The 21,723-nt window shown below is 43.9% G+C and overlaps 1 protein-coding gene across 1 annotated transcript in view; it reads right to left on the bottom strand.

The window, feature by feature from the left end:
• Positions 1–21,723, bottom strand: part of SCN10A (sodium voltage-gated channel alpha subunit 10) — a 133,572-nt gene that overhangs the window by 44,798 nt on the left and 67,051 nt on the right. The window contains 8 exon segments of the mRNA XM_077128630.1: positions 322–592; positions 6,641–6,745; positions 9,302–9,439; positions 10,236–10,289; positions 12,412–12,696; positions 14,095–14,214; positions 18,065–18,238; positions 21,341–21,495. Coding sequence (XP_076984745.1) covers positions 322–592; positions 6,641–6,745; positions 9,302–9,439; positions 10,236–10,289; positions 12,412–12,696; positions 14,095–14,214; positions 18,065–18,238; positions 21,341–21,495 — 1,302 coding nt within the window.

Below are 21,723 nucleotides of genomic sequence, written 5' to 3'. Positions count from 1 at the left end.
AGGCCTATTGTAAACTCCGTTTTCTTACAATCTTAGGTTCTCTAAAGAAGGGGCAGTTTCCTGTTAACCTCCTAGGGCTGGTGACAGACTGTGCACACAACTGGTGCCTGAAAGCCTATCTGGAGAAGACCAATGAAGCTTCTTGATTTTTCTGGAGAGAGCAGCCCCTGTGCATTTCAAATCTGCTGCTCTTGGAAGGCACAAAACACATAAAACATGACTTTTGAAAGTTGGTTGGTTGCTCCCTTGGTTTTGAAAAGAGCAGCCCCAACAACCTGGCATGGAGACTGGACTTCCCCACTATGTATCCTGTCTACTTACTTCCAATGGAGAGAACCACAACAATGAAGTCAAACACATTCCAGCCATTGGTGAAGTAGTAATGCCTCAGGGCAAACATCTTCATGACACACTCCCCTGTGAAAACGGCCACAAAGAATTGGTTGATTTTGCTGAGGATTTTTGTCTTTTCCTCACTCTGGTTATCAGTCTCCACCATCATGGTGATCATGTTGAGGCAGATGAGGAGCATAATGACGATGTCAAAAGCTTGTCTGGTCACGATATCAAAGACGAAGCCTTGGTACTTGTTCTGAGAAGACAAGAGATAGTGACATCAGGGCCTCTGGGCCAACATAAACCAGGCATCTGGAGGGGTTCTACTTGGATGGTTTTTAAAATTCTGTATCATTTGTCTCCCTCCCACCCCAGATCTAAACAGAAGTCAAATCTTGTCCTCAGCTCTTCCAAAATGCTACTTTTAGTTGACTCAATTTCATCACCCCATTTCAAATCCTTCCATGTGCAGTGCCCTTTCAGCCCCCTCTCTTGGCTATCTAAAGTCTAGTAGTCTTGAGTGATCCATTTCTCCGAAGTTTCACTTCCTCCAGGTAGTTTTCCTTATACATACCACACTGCTCTGTTCCTTCTTTGAGCTTCCATAGCCTTTATAGAGACAGTTTTGAGTACAAACATTTCATATATGCATCTTTTCTTCTCTTCTAGACAATAAGCTCTATGAGGTCTGGGGCTGGGTCTTACTCAACTTTGTGTTCCTATAGTGTCTTGTACACAGCAAGATTCAAGAAATGTTCGCAGAATTACTGATTTGAGCTACTTTGCTGAGGATAAAGTTAAGGGCAATGGTGCAACCTATTTCCAGAAATGTTACCTATTCATTTTAGGGGCTCTGCAGGTGTCTAATGAAGGCACAGGACATGGGGTTGTAACTGAGAAATTAGGATTTAAGGGATGATTTTGATTATTGAATCATTATATACCTTTTTGCTTTCTGGTATATTGGAGTAGACAGAGGGAGATACCTGAAATCCCTAAACTATAATTCAGCTGCCTTGATATCTGAAATGATTGTAAAAGCCCTTATCTTGTGCCTTTGTGACTGTAAGAGCTGTTACTCCCTTTACCTGGTCATTTTTTTTGTAGGGCAAAGTTCCTAATGCTAAGGAAGAATTTGAAGTTGGCAATTAACTAATTTCAGTCCCTTGACATTTGTAAATCTTATTGGTAGACTCTGCTATTGGAAGATAACTTGTCTCCCTTCCTTTTGGCATACATCTTTAGTGTTGAAGTGATAACCTGCCTCCCCTCCTTTCAGCTTATGATTTCTTATTGAAATGATAATAACACTGTCTCCTTTTCTGTGTTGAACTTGCTATCTGAAATGACCTCATCTCCCTTGCTAAAATCCTTAATCCCCTAAACTTGGGGAGACCCATTTTGGGCTGCTAGGCCATCTACTCTCTTACTACATTCCTACTAGTAAACTCTTTCTTTGGAACTCCATGTCTCAGGAATTGGTTATTGAGCACTTCAGGCAAAAGAATCAACAGCCTTTGTCTGCTAACAGGGTCAGGTCTTAGGTGTTAGCATTCTTGGAGGGAGGCAGAGTGGCCTTGATAACCAAGAGTTCTTTTAAATCTGGCTATTTTTATGGTATTTTAAGAAGTTTCTAGTATGGTGTGCTATTCTTTCCCATGCTGTTAACATCTTACTGCTTTGGAAGTCCTTGATCCCAACCCCATTTCTCCATCCCTTATGTTCTCCCCAAACCATTCTCCTGAACTCTATGGAGCTCACCTGCCTTGATCTACAAACATCTCCTCCTAATAAATGGCTACTCTTTCTCCTTCACTTCATATACTCCAAAGCTTGAGGGAAGGACTCAGGTCCTTTTTGTTCCCACCTTCACTTCCAGACTTTCGTTCCTCTTCTGTTCTATAGAACGCTTTCCTCCTTTGAAGCTTGTGTCATTTAGCAAGCTCACCTTCACCTCCTCCTCATTGCTGCCACCTACCACCCTTCTGGTCCCTTCTAGTCCCTGTGCTGTATTACTGATGAGTGAGGCACTTGGCCACACTTGGCCACTCCTGGCTATTATCTTAGACATCTTTAATGTCCACATGGATGGCTCTTAGTCTCCCAGTTCTTTAGCTAAATCTCTAATGATCTAGTTTTCCTAACTTAAAGAAAAACCTCTCTGAACCTCACATCTCCCTTCAGCTACCATGTTATTTCTATTAATGCAGCAAACTTTCTTGAAAGATTTGTCAAAAATCACTGACATCAATTCAAACCCAACACACTCCAACATGACTTTGTCCCCATCCTGCCACTTAAATGGCATGTGCTAATATGACTAATGACCTCCATAATGCTAAATCCAATGGACATTTATTTTTCATTGCTCACCACCTTTTTCACCTTGAAGCTCGTTTTTCTTGGCTTCTATCACACCTCACTTTCCTGGTTTTCTTGTTGTGTAGGTGGCTCTTTCTTAGTCTTTACTCCACATTTAGATATTAGAGTTACTTAAGCCTCAGTCCAAGGCCCCCTTTGCTTTTCACCCTGTTCTTTCTCTCTTTGCAATCTCTTAAGTCTGTGAATTAAAATGTGAGATTTCTGCTAAATTTTGCCTTCTTCACTGGGCTATAACCTCTGTGAGGGCAGCAACTTTGTCCATCTTGCTCATGCTGTATCCCCAGTGTATATATAGTGCCTGGGGTATAATAGATGCTCAATATATAGCTGAATGAATGAGTAATTGAATGGACAGCTATGGATTAACTACCTCTCAAAATTATAAAGTGGCTTTACTAAGTTTAATTAAATGTAATTCTGTACAACAGGCACTTGCTGAATATGTAATATCTACAGGGCTCTGTGTGAGTGGCTGGGAGGGAGGTGGGGAGGATCTGTTGTGATTTCCCAGGAGCTTCCAGGAGTTGCAAAGTAAAGCAGGGAGTGGGGAGGGCGAGTACTGAGGCAGGAACTGGGCCTTGCTTTCTGCTTCCTGTGGTGGTGGTGGTGGTGGTGGGGTGTTGAGGAATTGCCCTATTGGGTTAGAACAAAGCGTGAGTTCCAAATAGGCCTGGCTCTGTGCATAACTTCTGGCTCATGTCTTTCCTGTGATGGGAGGGGGATTGCTGAACTACTAATCCTTTTTGTTTCATCACTGAAAATGCTGAAAAAAAATAGAGACCTATTCATGGCTACATGCCTTCTAGTTAAACAGAGCATATGACAGCATTGCTAAGCGTCTGGGTGTTGGGTTAGCTTGAATAGTCAGATGCTGGAGACTGGAGCAGGTTGCTGCCCACCTGTGCCTTAGCCAAGGGCAAGAAGCACACCTTTGCAACCCCCAGGGTTCTCAGAGATGATGAAATGGGTGACTGAAGATGTCATATTCTAGAACCTATTTTCCTAACAAGTGGAGTATGTGAAAACTGTTTTTATGATTCTTATAGCAGAAAATGTTATAGAATAAAATTTCCTAGTTTCACAGAACCCTTTTGATTTTGTTATGGATAAAACGTAAGATTTGGAACTTAGATTTCACCAGCAGTGAGGAGTGATGAGTATGTGTGTGTTGGGGGATCCTAAGTGGTCTCAGGTTGGCCTTGCCATGAAACAGTACCCACATGCCTATGGGGTAGACCTTCTGGGCCAATGCTTTGCTTATCTGACCAGCTTGATCTGTTGGGGCTCCAAAGAGGAGAGGTGAGCATTTTGGTGCCAATCATTTGGTGAAAAAGCAGCTTAAGTAGGAGTGGAAACTCCTCTTTGGGATTCTTTCTTGGCTCTGGACTTTGAAGAGGAAAGATATTCAGACTTGTGCCATCGGGTGGTGGGTTCCAAGTTGGGGACCCAACCACCCGATGGCACATCTATCTGCTACATAGATGCCAGCCAAGAGCAAGGATGAGTTAAGGCCTATAGGTCCTGGAAAACAAGCCATGTGCAGTCGCTTCTTGGGACCTGCATCCCTGTTTGCATTCCCTGAGATTTCGAAGTTTTCTTTAAATGTTCCAGTCTTGCCTCAGCTATGCTCAGGGGAACAAAGGAAAGAGTTTTTGCCATGCTTGCACCAGAGTATTATGGGATATCCATGCTCCTCTACTAAAGCCAGCATATTGTGGCTAGTTAGTCATATACCCCCCCACCCCCACCCCAAAGGAATGGTCAGTCTCAGAAACAGAGTTGGATTATGAGGTCTTGCTTCCCCTCCCCATAGGAATGGCCACTCTCAGTGCCAACCCTGGAGGATCTTGGCTGTAGTTTAAGTAGGAGAAATGGTGATTTTGTTGCAGGTCTTCCTGCTTAACCATTCTCCTCCCATTCCTACTGTAGTGCCTGGATTTCTAATATTAGGCCCATATCTTTCTATTAATTTAGTGCCCTCTCCAAAGTCTTTTTTTTTTTTTTAATGCAACCCACTCTGTCCTAGGGAGATTGTTTTCTTTGAGAGGAGGAAGCTATGGCAGTCTGTGGGATTGGTTGATGAGAGGGGATAGGCTGGAATGTTAAAGAGAGATTGAGCAGTGTGTGTGGGATGGTACTAAAAATCTTTATGATTTTGCTAAGGGCTGCTTCTATGCAAAAGAAGTCCTGTGTCTGGTTCAAATGTGCACTCACTACCAGCTCAGCCACCCGTGAAGGCCAGCCAAGGACTCATGCTTGCTTCTCAGTAAGTTTCAGGATCCTCTCCTATATCCCTGACTTGAGCAGATTGGGCTCTGCCTTTTGGCTATGTCTTTTAAGTTTGAGCCTGTTCCTGCCTACTGCACTTGTTGACAGAGGGATACTCAATGAGACTTAAGGACTTTCATGTGGACTCAACCAAGCCCAGTTATCTTGATCTTATGGGGGATTTGGGAAGAAACTCCCACCCCCATGAAGGTCTGAACCTCCTGTAACTTCCCATTGTAACACTCCTTATCAGAATTAATTCTTATGAGAATTGATAAATTTATGACCACAGTTTCCAAATAAAATGTGTGAAAGCTCAGAATATTTTTTCTTCTGTAACAGGTTTGCATGACTCTGTGCTCATAAAATTTGGAGTAATTTATGCAAATCCCAATCCTTGATTTAGAAACCTTAATGCCAGGAGTGCAAGGGTATTTCAGTGTTAGAATTCTTGTCTGCCATGTGAGAGATCTGGGTTTGATTCCCAGTCCATACACTTCTCAAAAAACAAACAAAAACAAACAAACAAACAAACAAACAAAAAACAAACGAAAATTCAGCAAATGTGCTGCAATAATGGGATACTCACATGGAGAAATAATAAAATATGACCCCACCATACAGCATATACACACACACAAAAAGAAGCCCTAATGTCTTGGCCAATGGAATATGTCCCACAAATTTACTTAGGCGAACTCCTGCCCCTTTGTTGAAGGTTCTTAGGCTTTTCCATTATGGCAGATGGGTTAACGGAATTGTGCTGTGAGTGGTGTCTGTAGTTTTTTTTATAGACACTGAATTTTAGCCACAGAAAGGTTATACAAAGGGACAAGTTACCAATTCCATTCACTGGAGTAGATGGTTCAGAAATTCCTCTTAGATGTTCAGTTGTATGTTTCTGATTCACTAATACTCCCACCTCAAGCCTGTTTTATCTAGTTTTAGATAAAAACCCCCTTTACAGGGGTCCCATCTTGGGGCCACCCTGATATTCAATGTTTTTTAGCAGAGGACTAAGAAGAACTTGGGTAATAACATGTATGATTTGGGTGCTACATTTAGGGGAAAAAGTGCATATCTCTTGGGGTCTTTATGAATAAAAGATTCAAAGTGGGGTCAGGCTCTGATTTTTGGTCAATTTTCAAATTCCAGACTGGGACAATTTTTGGTCCCTTTTGGGCCATCTGGACTTGATCATGCCAGGGGTTGGTTTTGGCTATTTCCTCTCTGTCCATGAAGGCATGCAGTGAAATATAGAAAGATCCAGTAGAACCACTGAGCGTTGTTCATGATTCACAACTGGATAAATGTTTTATCTCAGGACTCTAAATACCTTCACTATCATTTAGCCTAATCTGCCTCCAATCTTCTGTTAGAATCTTAACATTGTAGGGAAACTCAGTACTTCCCCAAACAGATTTATCTGGAACATCTGTGAGAATATTCTCTCTTAAATACTAGAGTTGCTTCTTTTGGGCTCTCCATTTCTTGGTCCTGAGAACCTTCATCACCCTCTTCTTCAAACTCAACCCAGAACTTCTTCTCCAAGGACAGCATGGACCAGGGCATAAGCATAAGCTTATAGCATAGGCATAAGCTTCCAGATTGAGTTCACAAACACGCTCTGCTAAAGGGAAGCTCTCAGGCTCACCACAGGCCGTGGGACAGGCTTCTGGGGTTTCTTGGAGCCCAGCTTCTTCATGGCATTGTAGTACTTCTTCTGTTCCTCTGTCATGAAGATGTCCTGGCCTCCTAAGTGCAAGAGAGGATACCACATACTATTGTTATTAAAAGCAACAGGAATGCTTAGGGATACCTGGTGGCAGAACACCTTGAAGGGAAGAACCATTCCTAACCCTCTGTGCTCCTGTGCAGAAAGGAATGCCAAGGCCAGAATCAGGGAGTGTCCTGCCCAGGTGTCACAACCAGTAAAAGAGAGGAGTGGTACTAAGTCCCATCTCTAACTCCTTGCCTGGGTCTCTGAAGCAGACTCTGATTCTCTTCTCCAGGAACCCAGAGATGCTGCCTGGGCAGAGAGTAGGAAGGAGTTGAGAACATGACTCAAGGAGAAAGTACATATCAGCTCAGATCTGAAACTCAAATCTAGTTTGTTCATTCCAGTAAAATTCATTGGGTTTCTGGAGTCCTGCAAGGGACAAGAGCTTCCCTCAGAGTCTCTGGAGCATTGGCTCTGGGGACACAGCCCTCAACCCCTTTCTGGAGAAGAGGTGCTGTGGACAGTTATTGCCTTACCCTTAGGTCCTTGGTCTCAGTGGGACCCTAAACTGGTTCTCTTCAGTGAACAGGTTCTGCTAGTTGCACGGGCCTCTGCTGTTTTTATGCCAGAAATTCCACTATTTCTTTCTTTTTTTTTTTTTTTTTGAGGTCCTTTGCCCTTCCATGTGAATTCGATGATTAGCTTTTCTATTTCTGTGAAGAAGGCTATTGGAATTATGGATGGGGATTACATTACATCTGTAGGTCATTTGGGTAGTATTGACAACTTGATATTATGCCTTTCAATTCATTAGCATGAAATATCTTTCCATGTATTTAGGTTATCTTTAATTTCTTTTAGTAATGATTTGTACATTCTTGGTTTATTTATTCTTTTAGTTGCTATTGTAAATGGATTTTTTTTTTCTTGATTTCCTTTCCAGACTGTTCGTTGCTGGTGCTACAGATTTTTGCCATTGAAGGAGTATCAACTGATAAATGTCTACTACACATGAGCTGGAAAAACATGTAAACCTAAATTTGCTGTTTGTATAATTATTGTTTCAGATTGCTTAGGCAAATCCTAGACTGAAAGCCACGTAGGTCAATCTGTTATAGTCTGATCCTGACGAAGCCACATTTTTAGTCCAGAAATTCCACTATGAAGCATGCCTTCTCCGCGGAGGATTGGGTGTCAGTTTTCTTTAGGGACTCTGTTGGGTCCTGTCAAACCACCTTCACTTCCGGACATAATTTGAAAGTCACCTATTTCAATGGCATGTTTGTGTAAACTAGTCCCTGTAAATCCTGGAAAAATGGGCTGAGATCTGTGAGGTTTGAGAAAATTTGTGGGCACAAAGGGCTTCCTGGGAAGGGGTGTACCAGAGGGGGCAGGGGCTGTGGGTTGGTGAGCACTGGGTGGGGGTCACGCTGAGAATTCTGAGCAGTGAGTCAGGGGATGTAGTTTTTTATCCCAGCTTGATCACTGGCTCATCTCAGTCTATCACCTGACATGGCTGGCTCCCTCCTGGGCCTCAGTTTCCTATCTGTAAAATGTGAGGAATGACCTCAGAGCCCTCTAGGGTACTGATGATACTGGTCAGCACTCACAGCTGTCTTGCTGAGGCCTTGGAGCCCTCACAGACCTGTCCTGCTTGCTTCTCATGCCCAGAACCCTAGTACAGCACTTCCTGCAAGTGGGATGCCTGGTCCACTGGATATATGTCCTAAATTATTATAATAGCACTTTTTGTCTTTAGCAGCTCTTTGTACAAGGATTTATTTATTTCTCACCACAAATCTGTAAGTAGCAACTTATTAAACCCATTGAATGGATGAGAAAACAGAAGCTTAGGGATGTTTAAAAAATTGCCAGGGTCACCCTCCTAACGAGCAGTTGAATCAGGAATGCAAAACCAGGCTTTTAGGATGCCCAAATCAATGCTGTCCTAGTTATACGTGACTTTTCCACGTGACACTTTTCTTCTGGGTCTTGGTTTACACAAATCTATACTGGTGCCTATCTATTTCACAGAGTTATGGAGGATATTAAATTAAAGGACAGTATTAAAGCATTTTATAAATTGAGATGCCCATATTTTAGTATAATTATGAGGGATTGTTTGGGTTTGGAGTCCTAGAAATCAGAATCAGCACCCATGAGGTCAAGGACCTTCCTTGCCATCCAAGGAGGATTGAGATTCTGCCAATGCTGGGGTCCTGGTGCCCCCCTTAGGGTCCTGACTTAGCCCCAGATAGAGGCAGAAAGTGCTACAACCCTTTCTTTCCCTGTTGAGATTTCCCATGAGGTCTCCTGGGACACCCCCAACATAGCTGGTTCCAGCTGGGAAGACCATAGAAACCTGGGAAGGAAGATGGGAACACAGGAGGGTGGGATGCTGACACAGAGCATCCCAACTCTCCCAGCAGCAGCCCCAGACACCAAAGTAATGGTATTAAATGTCCAAATCAGGCTCCTGTCAGGCATGAAGGGCTGTGAGTAGAGTTGCTGGTTTTAGTCATGAGGCCAGGGCTGAGCAGGGGACAGAAAGTACAAGATTTATCACTACAGCAGAAACACCCAAACGCCACTTATCTTTTTCTTTTGTTGATTGAAGTTGTCAATTATGACCCCAACAAAGAGATTCAGTGTGAAGAAGCCGCCGAAAATGATGAAGACCACAAAATACAGGTACATGTACAAATTTTCCTCCCACTTGGGCTGCATGTTCACCTGTGGGAAGGAGGGTGGGCTGTCTTAGTTTGGGTTCACCCCAAAAGCCAACCCTGAGGTGGGGATTTGGGTGCAGGTAGTTTAGGAGGAAAGCTAATAAGGGGATGTTATTGGGAAGGTCTTCACTGTGGGTGACTGGAGCATTCTGAGGAAAACACTTCAGAGCTGCAGGAGTATTTATTCCCAGACTCCCGAAACTTATTGATGAAGGTTGACTTTTGGGATATTAAGTCCTCTACCCTCGGGAGAGGGGCTGCTGAGCAAGCTTTTGAGTGCTGAAGGAAGACTTCAGACAAAGAATCAGATGCAGCCTGCGAGGAAACTACCACAGCTGCCAACAAACTCAGGTGAGCTGAGGGCCATGGGGTGGGGCATAGATAGCATCTGCTAAAGGGGAAAGGAACTTCCCCCAATAGTATCTCCTCCACTTGCCTGTCATGATAGTGTCTGAAACTCTATCTCGTTCCTTCAGACCCCCATTTAATCTAGCTACTTTTCTTTCCACCCCTGCCCAGAGAGTGGTCTCACTACACACAGTCTTTTAGAAATTGTGTGATACTTTCCTGAGTGGTAAGCAGGGGTGGAGTCTGAGGAAGCTAGGGAGTGTGCATGGAAGGCTGGCCTAAACATCCAACGGAGAGATACCTGGATACTGCTCTAGGGAGGGATAATGGGAGTCTGCTAGGGAATTGTCTCTTTTGGTATTTAGGCTACAATTGTTGCTTTTCAAATACAGACTAAGGTCGGCAGGAGAAGACAGGGTGGAAGGCAGAAGGCACAGTGATCTGAGACTCACCTCTTGGGAATCAACAGCTGCATACATGATTTCCATCCAGCCTTTGAAGGTTGCCTGGAAACGAGGGGCAAAGGCAATTCAGTGCCTGCCCATAAATCCACACTGGACCCTTCCCAAGTCATGGTGCCCAGTGAGAGAGGAGGGCAGATTATATGACTAAGGAGCCATGGATAGAAAGGGAAAAGGAAACGTTCCCACCTCCAGGGTGACATGACTACTCTCACACAATAATTTAAATTAATTCTATATGCAGCTGTTTCAGAATAAAGTGACATTAAAGATATGGAGCCTTCCAGAATGGAGTCTTCCAGAATCTGGCTGTTTGTATATCTGGCTTTCAGTTCCAACTGCTGTGAGGCTGCTCTGTATCCTCCATTGAGACATTTCCCTTCTCTGGGCTGCCATTTCCTCAACCAGTTCCCCATCTTATACACATGATATAAGAATGGGATGTTTCCTTAGCTGGAAAAGGGGGAAGTTGGGAATAGAAGATCTCCACATTTGTGTCCACTATTAGCATCCTTGAGGTTTTGGGACTGGGTGTGATGGTTATGTTCATGTGCCAACTTGGCTAAGTTATGGTGTCCAGTTGTTTGATCAAGCAAGCACTGGCCTGATTGTTACTGTGAGGATTTAAGTCAATCTGTTGATTGTTTCTGTGGCTGATTACATCTACAATTTACAAAGGAGATTGCCTTCCACAGTGAGGAAAGTCTCGTCTAATCAACTGAAGGCCTTAAAGGGAGAACTGATGATTTCAGCAGTCAGAAAGAAGAATTTCTATTTCTACTTCAGCCAGCCAGCTTTTCCTGAGGAATTCATTGAAGCCTTGATTGGAGTTCCCAACTTGCAATTTGCCCTATGGAATTTGGATGGTTGCATGAGCCAATGCCTATAAATTTTTGTAATATTTACATATATGTGTATTTCCTGTCAGTTCTCTTTCCCTGGAGAGCCCCGACTAATACACTGGGCATGCCCCCAGTACGGACACACTATGAATGAAACCTCAGTGCTTGCACTCCAAGGCCTGTTTAGGCACTTGATGGGCTGTTTTGATTCACTTATTCATCTGTTTTCCCCCCATGCAACATGAGCCTCTGGAGCCAGTTCTGACATGTCTCTGTATCTCCCAGTTTGTGCACAGTGCATGGCATACCATAGGTACTCAGAGATTATTTGTTGAATGAATGCATGAACAAATGGTGGGTTGTAAGAACTCATGGGTAACTGCATGACAAATGTATAAGCAATTGTCACAACACTTGATTGAATGGAGGACTGAATGAACAAGTTGATGAAGGCGAGGGATGAATGAATGAATGAATGCATAAATGTGTTAATTTATTTTGTCATCATCACCATCATCATCTATTGATATAATAGACCTAGAACATAATCCATTACCATCTGTGATGGTTTCTATCCCAGAAAAACATGTTCTTAAACCCTTGAAATAGGATGTTTTAATGAGGTTACTTCAGATAAGGTGTGGCCCAACTGAATTAGGATGGGTCTTAATTCTAGTATTGAAGGTCTTATAGGGAATGTTACAGAGAGAGAAAGCCACAGGGAGCAGCCAGATGCTGAAAGTCAATAGAAACCAAAAGAGAATGGAGAAACTTCCATGTGCATTACCATGTGACAGAAAAGCCAAGAACCAAGGATTTCTGACAGCCAGTCCAAGAACTCCACAGTTTTCTAGGAGAAAGAATCACTTTGATGATGTCTTGATTTTGGACTTCTCCTAGCTTCAAAACCATGAGCCAATAAATCCCCATTGTTTAAGCCAACTCATTGCATGATATTTGCCTCAGCAGTTAGAAAACTAAAACATCATCTAAGAGGTGACAAATAGAAGACTGAACACATGGCTATATCAGGTCTATTTTGTATGGGTAGTATGTTCTAATTTATCACCTGACATAATTCTACAGCACCCTCTTCCTTTATTCTACTCATTAGCCTGCAGTTTCCTAATTGCACCACTGTGATACCAAACTTATAAGTAAAATCCCCAGGCCTCATGGAGTAGTCTGTAGGAATATGAATAACCTCAGCTCACATTGAATTCTACCACTTGTAAAGTCTCTACATAGCATCTTCTGGGAGACCTGAGACCCCTCCATCTCATCCAACAGCCAGGGGAAGAGACATGGTTGATCTCAGGACTCACCACCTGCAGAAGTGCAAGGTAACCCATTGCAACATTGTCAAAGTTGACCTTCATGTTCACCCAGAAGAAGCTGCCAGTGTAGTTTTGATGTTCACAGTCAGATTTGTTAGTCACAATAGATAAGGGCACAAGAGGAAACTCTTCATTGGTGGTGTTGATGCATCTCCCAAACTTCCCTGCAAAGAAGTTCACACCCATGATGCTGAAGATGAGCCAAAAGATGAGGCAGACGAGGAGGACATTCATGATGGATGGGATGGCCCCCACCAAAGCATCCACTACCACCTAGGGGGAAATGAAAAAAAGATCTGGAGCCCCACCCCTCCCTGATGGTTCTTTTTTCTACACTCATGTAGGCTGGTTCCAGTGACCTTTGGAAGTAGCAAGAGAAATGGGTTAATCAGTATAGTAATTCAGATTCAGAAGGTTGAGAAACAAGAGCAGCTGAAGGCAGTTTATGCCTTCTTTCCTAAACCTCATTCAGGGGAGGTTTTGATGTCTTTCCTCAGGATTCAGGATATGGATGAGTTTACAAGCACACACATGCTCATTTAGGTGTATGTGTATGTGTTGTGCTTGTACATATAGACTTCTAAGCTTTATTTTCCTTAATCACATGGGGAAAGCTTATGCTTTACTCCCTTTAAGCATATATTAAGCTTAAATATATATATTTAATATATTTAATATTAAGCATATATTAAGCTTAAATATTAAGCTTAAATGTAAGACTGTACATGCAAGTATACAGTCTAAGCTTACAGTCTTAAGCTTTATTCACCTTAAATATAGCACATGAAATACAGCTTAAAATATGCTTTGATCAAGATATAAAGAACAGCTAGATCCATATTCACAAGCTCTGTTATTTGTAAACAGGCAAATGAGATAAAATAAAACAAATTTCAAACAGTTTCATTCTTAAGCTCCTGGGTTTATGAAAGTACAAGTCAAGTTTAAGCATCCACTTTTGAAAAATATGATGTCTGCTTTGAGTCAATGGTGGGGGAACAAAACAAAACCTCATTTTCTTTACTTGGAGGCTTTTGCAAATGTGAGGAAGAGGAGGGTGTAAATTAGACTAGACCCAGGTTTGTGAGCCATCTATCCCAGGGAGGACAGTGAGGGCAATGTGAAGGCTGATAGTGATGGATAAGGAAAAGGGTGGATAAAAAGGAAAAAATCCAGAGGACCTGACCACTGACTTCGGTGAAGGAAAAGATGCTTTCCAGTGGATGGTGACTGAGGTGCTGAGCTAAGTGCCTGGAAGCAAGATGGTGTCACTACATTTAAATGGAGCAGTAGAGGAAAGAGCAGAATTCAGGATGTTCTGGAGATGTTAACAATAAGGACAAATAGCAAGGTTACAAGATGGAGATGAGATGACTGTGGAGCTATGAATCAGGATCACTTCACTAAGTGGAGAGGGCAGTGAGGTCTTGAGCCCTGGTGAATGTAATATATAGGGGTAAGAAGGAATGAAGAACTCACAAAGGAACCTGAAGGAGAATTAGGATTCTGCAGCACCTCTGAAGTCAGAAGGGAGGCGAGGACCCAGAGCCATCCTTTGGGTGTGAGGCTTTGGAGCTCTGGGTCAGGGGTATGGAAGGTTTAAAGGGGGGATGGAGTTACAAGTGCTGCAGAACAGAGCAGTTTTGAGATAGGTCAGGGCTGTGGTCTTACCCGCATGCCTTCAAATCGAGACAGAGCCCGTAGAGGTCGCAGGGCACGGAGGGTCCGAAGGGCTTTGATGGATTCCATATCAGATTTCAGGATCTTCGCTATGAGGCTTGTCAGTGAGATCTGAGTACAGGCAGGCAGCAAAAGCATCACCTCAGGTTTCTGAGAAAATCCCTCCCCACTCCTCTGCTGCTCTGAGCCATGGCTCTGGCTCTACCTTATCCTAAACTCCAATGAGAGGTGTAGAGAGAGTTCAGACTCTTCCTTTACTTGAAGAGTTCACTCATCACTTTTCTGGACCCCTGAGTTAAAAAACCTCAGTCTCCCACATTGCCACCCACAGGTATGTAGGTATCAAAGCTCCTGGTATATTAAATCAATCCTCCTTTTTTCCTTTTGGAACACCAGGCTTAATAGCCTTGAAACTTTGGTTGACTTTCAGAGACTTGAGGAGACCAAGTCCCTTCACAGGGATTATGCTGAAAATCTATTTTGAGGAATATATACTTAGGTTCAATTGTATTTGTTCAGAAAAGCAAGGTAGACAGAGTTCTAGACTGGTGAGGGGCTTGTTCCTTCTAAACATATTGATTCTTTGTGATCTTGGATCAGTGTCCTGCTAGTCCAGTCCATACAGTTGCCCTTTGTAAAATGAGGTGGTTGGACTAAGAGAATTTCAAGAACTCTATAGTTCTTAAGTAAGAATGACTGGCATGTGTCCATCAAGTTTATTTTGACAGGTATCTAAGGTATAATGACTGAGTTGTGAGCCCCTGTTAGTCTGTTTTTTTTTTACATTGTGATTCAAGTGCTGTAAAGGACACAAACTGACATGGAAAAATGGTTGTACATTTTGGGAGTGCTGAAGTGTGAGGGAGACACCGTATGCTTTGGCTTGAGTCGGCTGGAGACTGAGACACAAAACTGTGAGACCCTAGCTGTACCCTGAATGGTGGGCTGAATTCAGACCTAGCTTATGCTGGCAGCTAGGTGGAATGCACACAGGAACTTCAGAAAGGAAAGGATTTGCACTTGGGTGCTCTTAGAGCCTTAAACAATGCCCATTCTCTGAATGGGTGGCTCATTCCACCAGGACAAAGATCAGGAAAGGACCCTTCATCCATGTGAGGCTCCAGCCACCAGTAGGTGGCACCCAGTTTCATGATGGACCCTATTCAGTCTTTTGTTCCTTCTCCTGGAAAGGCTGCCCAGTGTGAAAAAGACCTCCCACCCCAAAACCAACTCTGTTCCCACTGCGTGGGTCACTAGTCTCCTGACTGGTCTCCAGGCCCCATCCATTCTCCTCTACAAATCTGATTATGTTTCCCTCTTATTTTCAACTTCCACTGGTGCTTTATCACCCTTAGAATAAATTACACACTCCTTAGCCTGGATTAGGAGGCTATAACCTACCTTTTCAGTTATAGTTCACCCAAATTCTTCCTAAATCAATTATTTCCCGAACACACCTGTGTCTGTAACTTTGTTTAGGGTCATCCTTTAAATAGGATTGGCCTTTCCCAGTCCTCTTTGTACCTATTGAGGTCCTGATCATTTCTAAGTCCTGAATCTAACACCACCTCCTATATGAAGTCTTCCCAACGACCCTTAGCCCCTGAGTGGAAGCAGGCTGATTTCTCTGTGTCCCCATGACACTAATTGTTTCCAGCAGTGCGAACCATATCTTCCCCCTCCCTTAAAACATGTTTACTTCTTCTGTTATGTTATATCTGCTGGAAGATTGAAGTGCAAACTCCTGGAGATAGGGAGTATTTATTTCATTATTTTGTTTCTCCCAGAGCACTTCACAAGAAAATCCTCTATTCACTAGTTGTCAATAAACACTTAACAAATGGAAGAAGAGATAAAAGTATGTTGGGACAAATGGAAGGAAGGAAAGAAGGAAGGAGGAAAAGCTAGATGGAAGGTTGAAGGATGGGTTGGATAAAAGATGGATTGAGGGTACAAAGTTGGAGAGGATTGATAGTTGAATGAAGGGGTGGGAGAAAGAAACCAAGAAAGAAAGGAAAAAGTGTGAAAGCATGGAACAATGGATGGGAGAATGGGATGGAAGGAAGATGGATGGCTAGATAAAAGGACTGATGGACGAATGAAAGCAGAGAAGCTGGATAGAATGGATGAATGGAAGAGATGATTGAATGGATGGATGGATAGATGAATGGAAGAAAAAATGGATGAATGGAAAGATGGGTGCAAGGAAGGAAGCATAATTGGATGGGTTAAAGAAAAAATGAAAATATGGAATAATGAATAGATAAATGAATAGATAGAAGGATGCTTATATAGGAGATACACGAATGGATGATAGGTTAGATGACTGGATAGAAGGATGAATAAAAAGATAGAAGGATAGAAGGGTTAAGTACCAAAGGATGGATGGATGGAAGGAAGGTTAGGATGGATGGAAGAGGAATAAAGGAAGAGGAATAGAAGAATGGGAATGGATAAATGGAAGGAGGAAAAGACTGACAGAGATGAATAGATGGAGGAATGAAGATGAATAGAGGTCTGGAAGGAAGGAAAAAGGAAGAGTGAATGGATAGATGGAAAGAGGGCTGAATGGATGGTTCAAAGGAAAAATCATCAGGATGGATGGAATGAGTGGGTGGCCATCTAAGGTCATCAGGACAGAAACTAACGAGACCTCTATAGATAAGGTGTGTGCCTCTAACAGAGGTGTGTAGAAAGATTAAAACACTTCCCTTAATTAATGAATAGTTATTTTGTATTCACAAAATTATCACCTATGGCTTACATTTCAGGCCTCATAGCTAGCCTTTGTGATACAACGGCTTGGTGCTGGTAGCATATTGGCATCAGGAAATAAGAGAATGAATGCACAGGCCTGCTGTGGAGGACTGGTCAACACAGGAGGCTGGGCAGAATGTTCTGTACTGGATCCCAACCAGATTCAGGAGGCAGGAATCAAATACAGAAACATTTTCTGAGCGCCTCTGGTGTGCTGGTGGCTGCTGGAGTGAGGGAGGCAGAGAAGAACCCAGCATCTGTCTCATCCTGCCTTGGGAACCTTCAACTGTGCAGCAGTAAACAAACAACTCAGATAGCCCTGTGCAAAGCCTAGAAGGTAATGGCTTAGACACAGAGAGAACAATGTTGTGATTAAGAGCAGGGAGAGATCATTTTTGGTTTTGGTGAAGGGGCGCAGGAAGGCTCTTAGGAGGCTTGGAGAGAATGACCTCACAGTTGTGAGGAATCACAGGTCTATGGTGGTGGGGAGGGGAGTAGGCATTTGGTAACTTCCATAATGCAGGGATTAGTGGACACAGGTAACTGTGAGTCTGAACACATGAGCTCCAATCCTCTCCAAAGGGACCCTCTGTCGCTTTCAATGCTACTGGGGAGGAACCAGTTGTGTAGGTTCAGTGGTTCTCAACCCTAGAACACCATGGAAATGCCTGAGGAGCTTGCACAAAAAACTGATGCCTGGGCACCACCCAAGACCAGTACGAATAGAGTCTCTGGGAGCGGTGGTGTCTATTATTTGCAATTCTAAGAGCTCCGCAGGTGATGCTAAAGTGCAGTCAGGATCGAGGAACACTGAGTCAGCGTGCAGGCCAATTCTCTGCGTTGGCTGGCTACAGCTTCCCTGTGATCCAGCAATCCTGTCAGTGGATGCAAGGCCATAAGACCTGGGAGAGTTTTATATGTCATCTTGCTTTGGATGGAAAATGCAGAGGGCAGAAAGTGGTCTTCCTGATAGAGACTGGAAAACTGAGGATTCACCCTGAGGGTCGCCACTGTGCCACAGTCGTGCACTTCCTGGATCTTACCATTCACAGATGTGCACAGCTATCTCAGACTCCTTGCTAAGTGCACAAAATTTTCCCGGGAGTAGCCTTTGAGGGCCATGCCCACAAGCTTCCTTTGCACTAGCTGCAGCCATCAGTCAGGAGAGGACCCCAACCCCTGCAGAGCCCACTGAGCCACTCACGTTCACAATGAGGAAGTCCAGCCAGCACCAGGCATTGGTGAAGTACTTTTTGAGGCCATAGGCCACCCACTTGAGCAGCATCTCGAACACAAAGATAAACGTGAACACCCTGTCAGTGTACTCCAGCAAGGTTTTCACTGTGGGCTTCTGGTCAAGGTAATAGTCTTCAAAGGCCTGGGAGGAAAGAAGCAGAATGTAGGTTCTCTGACACGGGCAGCCTGGGCCCCAGGCCCCAGGAGTGGTTTTGGTAACTGACTTGCTCATGGTATTTTTTTCCTCTCTGCTCTGGGGAGTTAAAGGTGAGATAGTGCTAGAGGCACTCGTGAGAAGCAAACTATGACTTCCTCAGAGCCAATGGGACATACAACCCTGCTTATGGTTTGCAGGGGAGCTGAATGCAAATGAAAAAGGAAACCTTCTCGAATTGGATTTTGGAAGTGAACCAAAGGGATGCTCACAGTGAGCTGGTTTAAAAATAAAGCATCCGAGGATATTCAGAGGCAGTTCACAAAAATGAAAGTGAGAATCACCAACAAACCTCTGAAAAAGAATGTTCTAGCTCACTGGTAATCAAGGAAATTCAAATTAAAAGAAGATGCCACTTTTCTTTTCTTTTATCATATTGGTGAAAATGAAAAAGAATGGGTAAAAACAGTGTTGTTGTGGCTGAGGGGAAGCTGCTATTCTCATACATGGCTGGTGGGAGTGAAAACCAGCTCAGTCTTTTGGGAACTCAATTTGGCAATATGACTCAAAGACTTTAGAAACCTATTTTCAAGAATGTATCCTACGAACCTGTAGAGAATGCTGTGGGTGCCCCACCCAGATCCTCTTTAAGGGGCCAGCACACCTACCCCCCAGCTGCTGTGAGCACAGGCTGCTAATAGCTCATGGATACCTGAGAACTTCCTGAGGCTGAAGAGAGCTGCCTGTACCTTGGGAGATGCTTAGGAGGTGAGGTCCTCCTCTTGGGGGCAGCCCAGAGCAATTACTCACTGATATATATGGGTTTAAAAGGCTGACCTCTTAGTCTCAAGATGGGAAAATTCTATGGGGCCCTTCATGCTTCAGAGCTCCATGTGGGATCAAGCTGAGGCTGAAATTTATCTGGACCCACATCCTCTACTAGCTCCTCTCCCTGTTCTAGCCTTCCTTCCCTCACAGGCTTCCCCTGAGGGAATTCCCTCAATAAACTGCTTCAGATTCTGCTTTTAGGACTGGACCTCAGAAACTCCATGTTTCCAAAGGAGTATACACAAACATGCTCATTGCATATTAGAAGTAAACATAGGGATTGCTTAAATAAATCATGACATATTCATACAATGGAATACATTGCAGCCATTGAATGAGATAGTATGAGAACATTTACTGAGGAAATGTAATGTTTTGTAAAATGCATAAATGTGGGCTCATTTTTGTAATATTTATGTATTATACATATAAAAAAGATGGGAAAGAGGTACACCAAATATTTTCAAAGTGAGCTTCTCACTGAGATGGGAAAATGGATGATTTTTTTCCTTAGCATTTTTCTTCAATTTCCCAAGTTGGTTTTCTTTTTCACTTTACTTTATTAGATTAAAACTTGTATTATTAAAAAAAATACTCAAAGTAAAAGCAAAAAGAAGACTAAATTGAAGCAAGCCTGTCCTGTGCCTTGGGGACAGAAATGGGAAAGGGAGAGCTGCTGGGGTGGGGCCAGACTGGGGCTGGAGCAGCTGTTGCAGGGCCTGAGATCCCTTCTGGGAATGGGGATGGGGAAACAAGGAGAAAGGCAGTGGAGGGAGAACAGGAGGAGCAAAGGAGGGCAGAGAAGAGAAATGAGGAGATGAGGAGAGAACTCATGCTTCCATGAGTTAAGGAGGACAGCATCTAGTCCACAGCGGATGTGGTTATTATTTTTATCAAGGAGGAGAGGAAGGAGAAAGAGTAGCTGTGAAGAAAGCATAGCCTAGCTTCCTCTTGTCCGTGAGCTTGGCCTCCGCACCCACTACTGCCCCGAGACACCGAGAAAGTGGACAATCACTTTCCTGTGCCAGAGCATTGGGCACGTGGCACTGGCCTCTCCTGCCCTCTCCACTGCACCCACACTGGCAGACATGACCCTCCTCCTTGAAACTTTCCTCTCCCTTGGCTCTGTGTCACTGCTGCCCTGGTTTCCCTCCCACCTCTCAGATCATGCTTTCTCTTTTTCCTTTGCTCCACCCTAAGGCTGAGGCCACACACTAAGCACTTTGGCCCTTCCTGGGAAATCTAGCAATTAAGTGGGTGCCCAGATATGCAGTAGATGTTTTCGGGGAGTAAGTGGCACATGAGGAGCAATACAAGTGAAAACACTTGGGGCCATGAATTGGGAGAGTGGGGACTCTTGTCCTTTAACTAATGAGCTGGGAGCCTGGGGCAGGTCCCTCCAAGTCTTTTTTAGCCTTTTATAGTCCCGCCTCTATAAAATGGGGGTAACTGGGGATGAGAAGCCCCTTCCTGTGTCTACTTTGGTTTATTGGGATGATTAATTGAGATTGAGGAGTAAGCCTAAACCCCAGAGAACCTTCCTTCCTTGTCCTATAAAGCCTGAGATTCATCCAGGTGCTTAGGAGGTGTCTCCTAACTTAGAATTGCTATTCCTGTTGTTCAAAGTGTGTTCCGTAGACCAGCAACATCAGCATCTCCTGAGCACTAGTTAGAGACGCAAATTCTCAGGTCCCAGTACATATCTACTGAATCTGAATCCATATTTCAATTCCCTCCCTGAGATGTTTAAATTTTGAGAATTGCTGCTGTAATGATTTGCTGATTGCTTCGAAGGAGTGATAGAACTATTTGCAAGTGGTTTGATAAGACCAAGAAGGCCAGTGTGTTGGGAGGTCAGCAAGTGGAAATCCAGGCATGTGGGGACTAAACAGGCACATAGGTAAAGCTAGGTTTTGCTACTGATGAGCTGATGACCTTGGACGTCTCTTGAACTCTTTGAGTCTCAGTTTCCCCATTCATAAAGTAGGATGCATACAAGCACTGCTTGAATACTGCTCAGAGTACTTGGAGCCAGGTTTAGCAGGCCATGCCATGGCACAGGCACCTCAAGCCCTCGTGGCACCCTGCGGCTAAGTGGAGGCCTCAGGCTGGGCTGCAGCTCTCCTTCCAACTGCAGGGTATGAACTCTCAGCTTAGGAGACGGGAGAGTCCATTGATGCAGTTCCAAGCCTTTGGGTTATGGGAGATCCTATCTGGAGGGCTTTGTGGCAGAGTTCCCACTCCAGCCCCACTCCCCCTTACCAGAGACCCACTGCTGAGCAGGATCATAAAGATGATGAAACTCTCAAACCAGCTGTGCTCCACGATGTGGTAGCAGGTCTTGCGCACCTGCCAGCCCATGTCCCATGGAAATTTGGTGGTGTTCACCTTGCAGTAGGGACAGCGGCGGATGCAGCCTGTGGGGAGAGGTGACTGATGGTGGGTGACATCCCAAAGGCACAGAGAACCATTTCTGTGCCTGCCCTGCAGGAAAACAACTCTGCTGGGAAAGCCACTCTCTACCCACCCCTTTGGATGAGAATTATTTCCTAGAATATGAGAAAAGATGGGTCCCTTCTAGGTGGTCTCCCATTCCTGTCTTCAAGTGTTTCCCCCCATCTGTCTTGCTCCCTCTGACATCCTTG

The sequence above is a fragment of the Tamandua tetradactyla genome, chromosome 15 (genome assembly GCF_023851605.1).
Source record: "Tamandua tetradactyla isolate mTamTet1 chromosome 15, mTamTet1.pri, whole genome shotgun sequence".
Taxonomy (NCBI): domain Eukaryota; kingdom Metazoa; phylum Chordata; class Mammalia; order Pilosa; family Myrmecophagidae; genus Tamandua; species Tamandua tetradactyla.
This window is presented reverse-complemented; position numbering and strand designations above follow the sequence as displayed.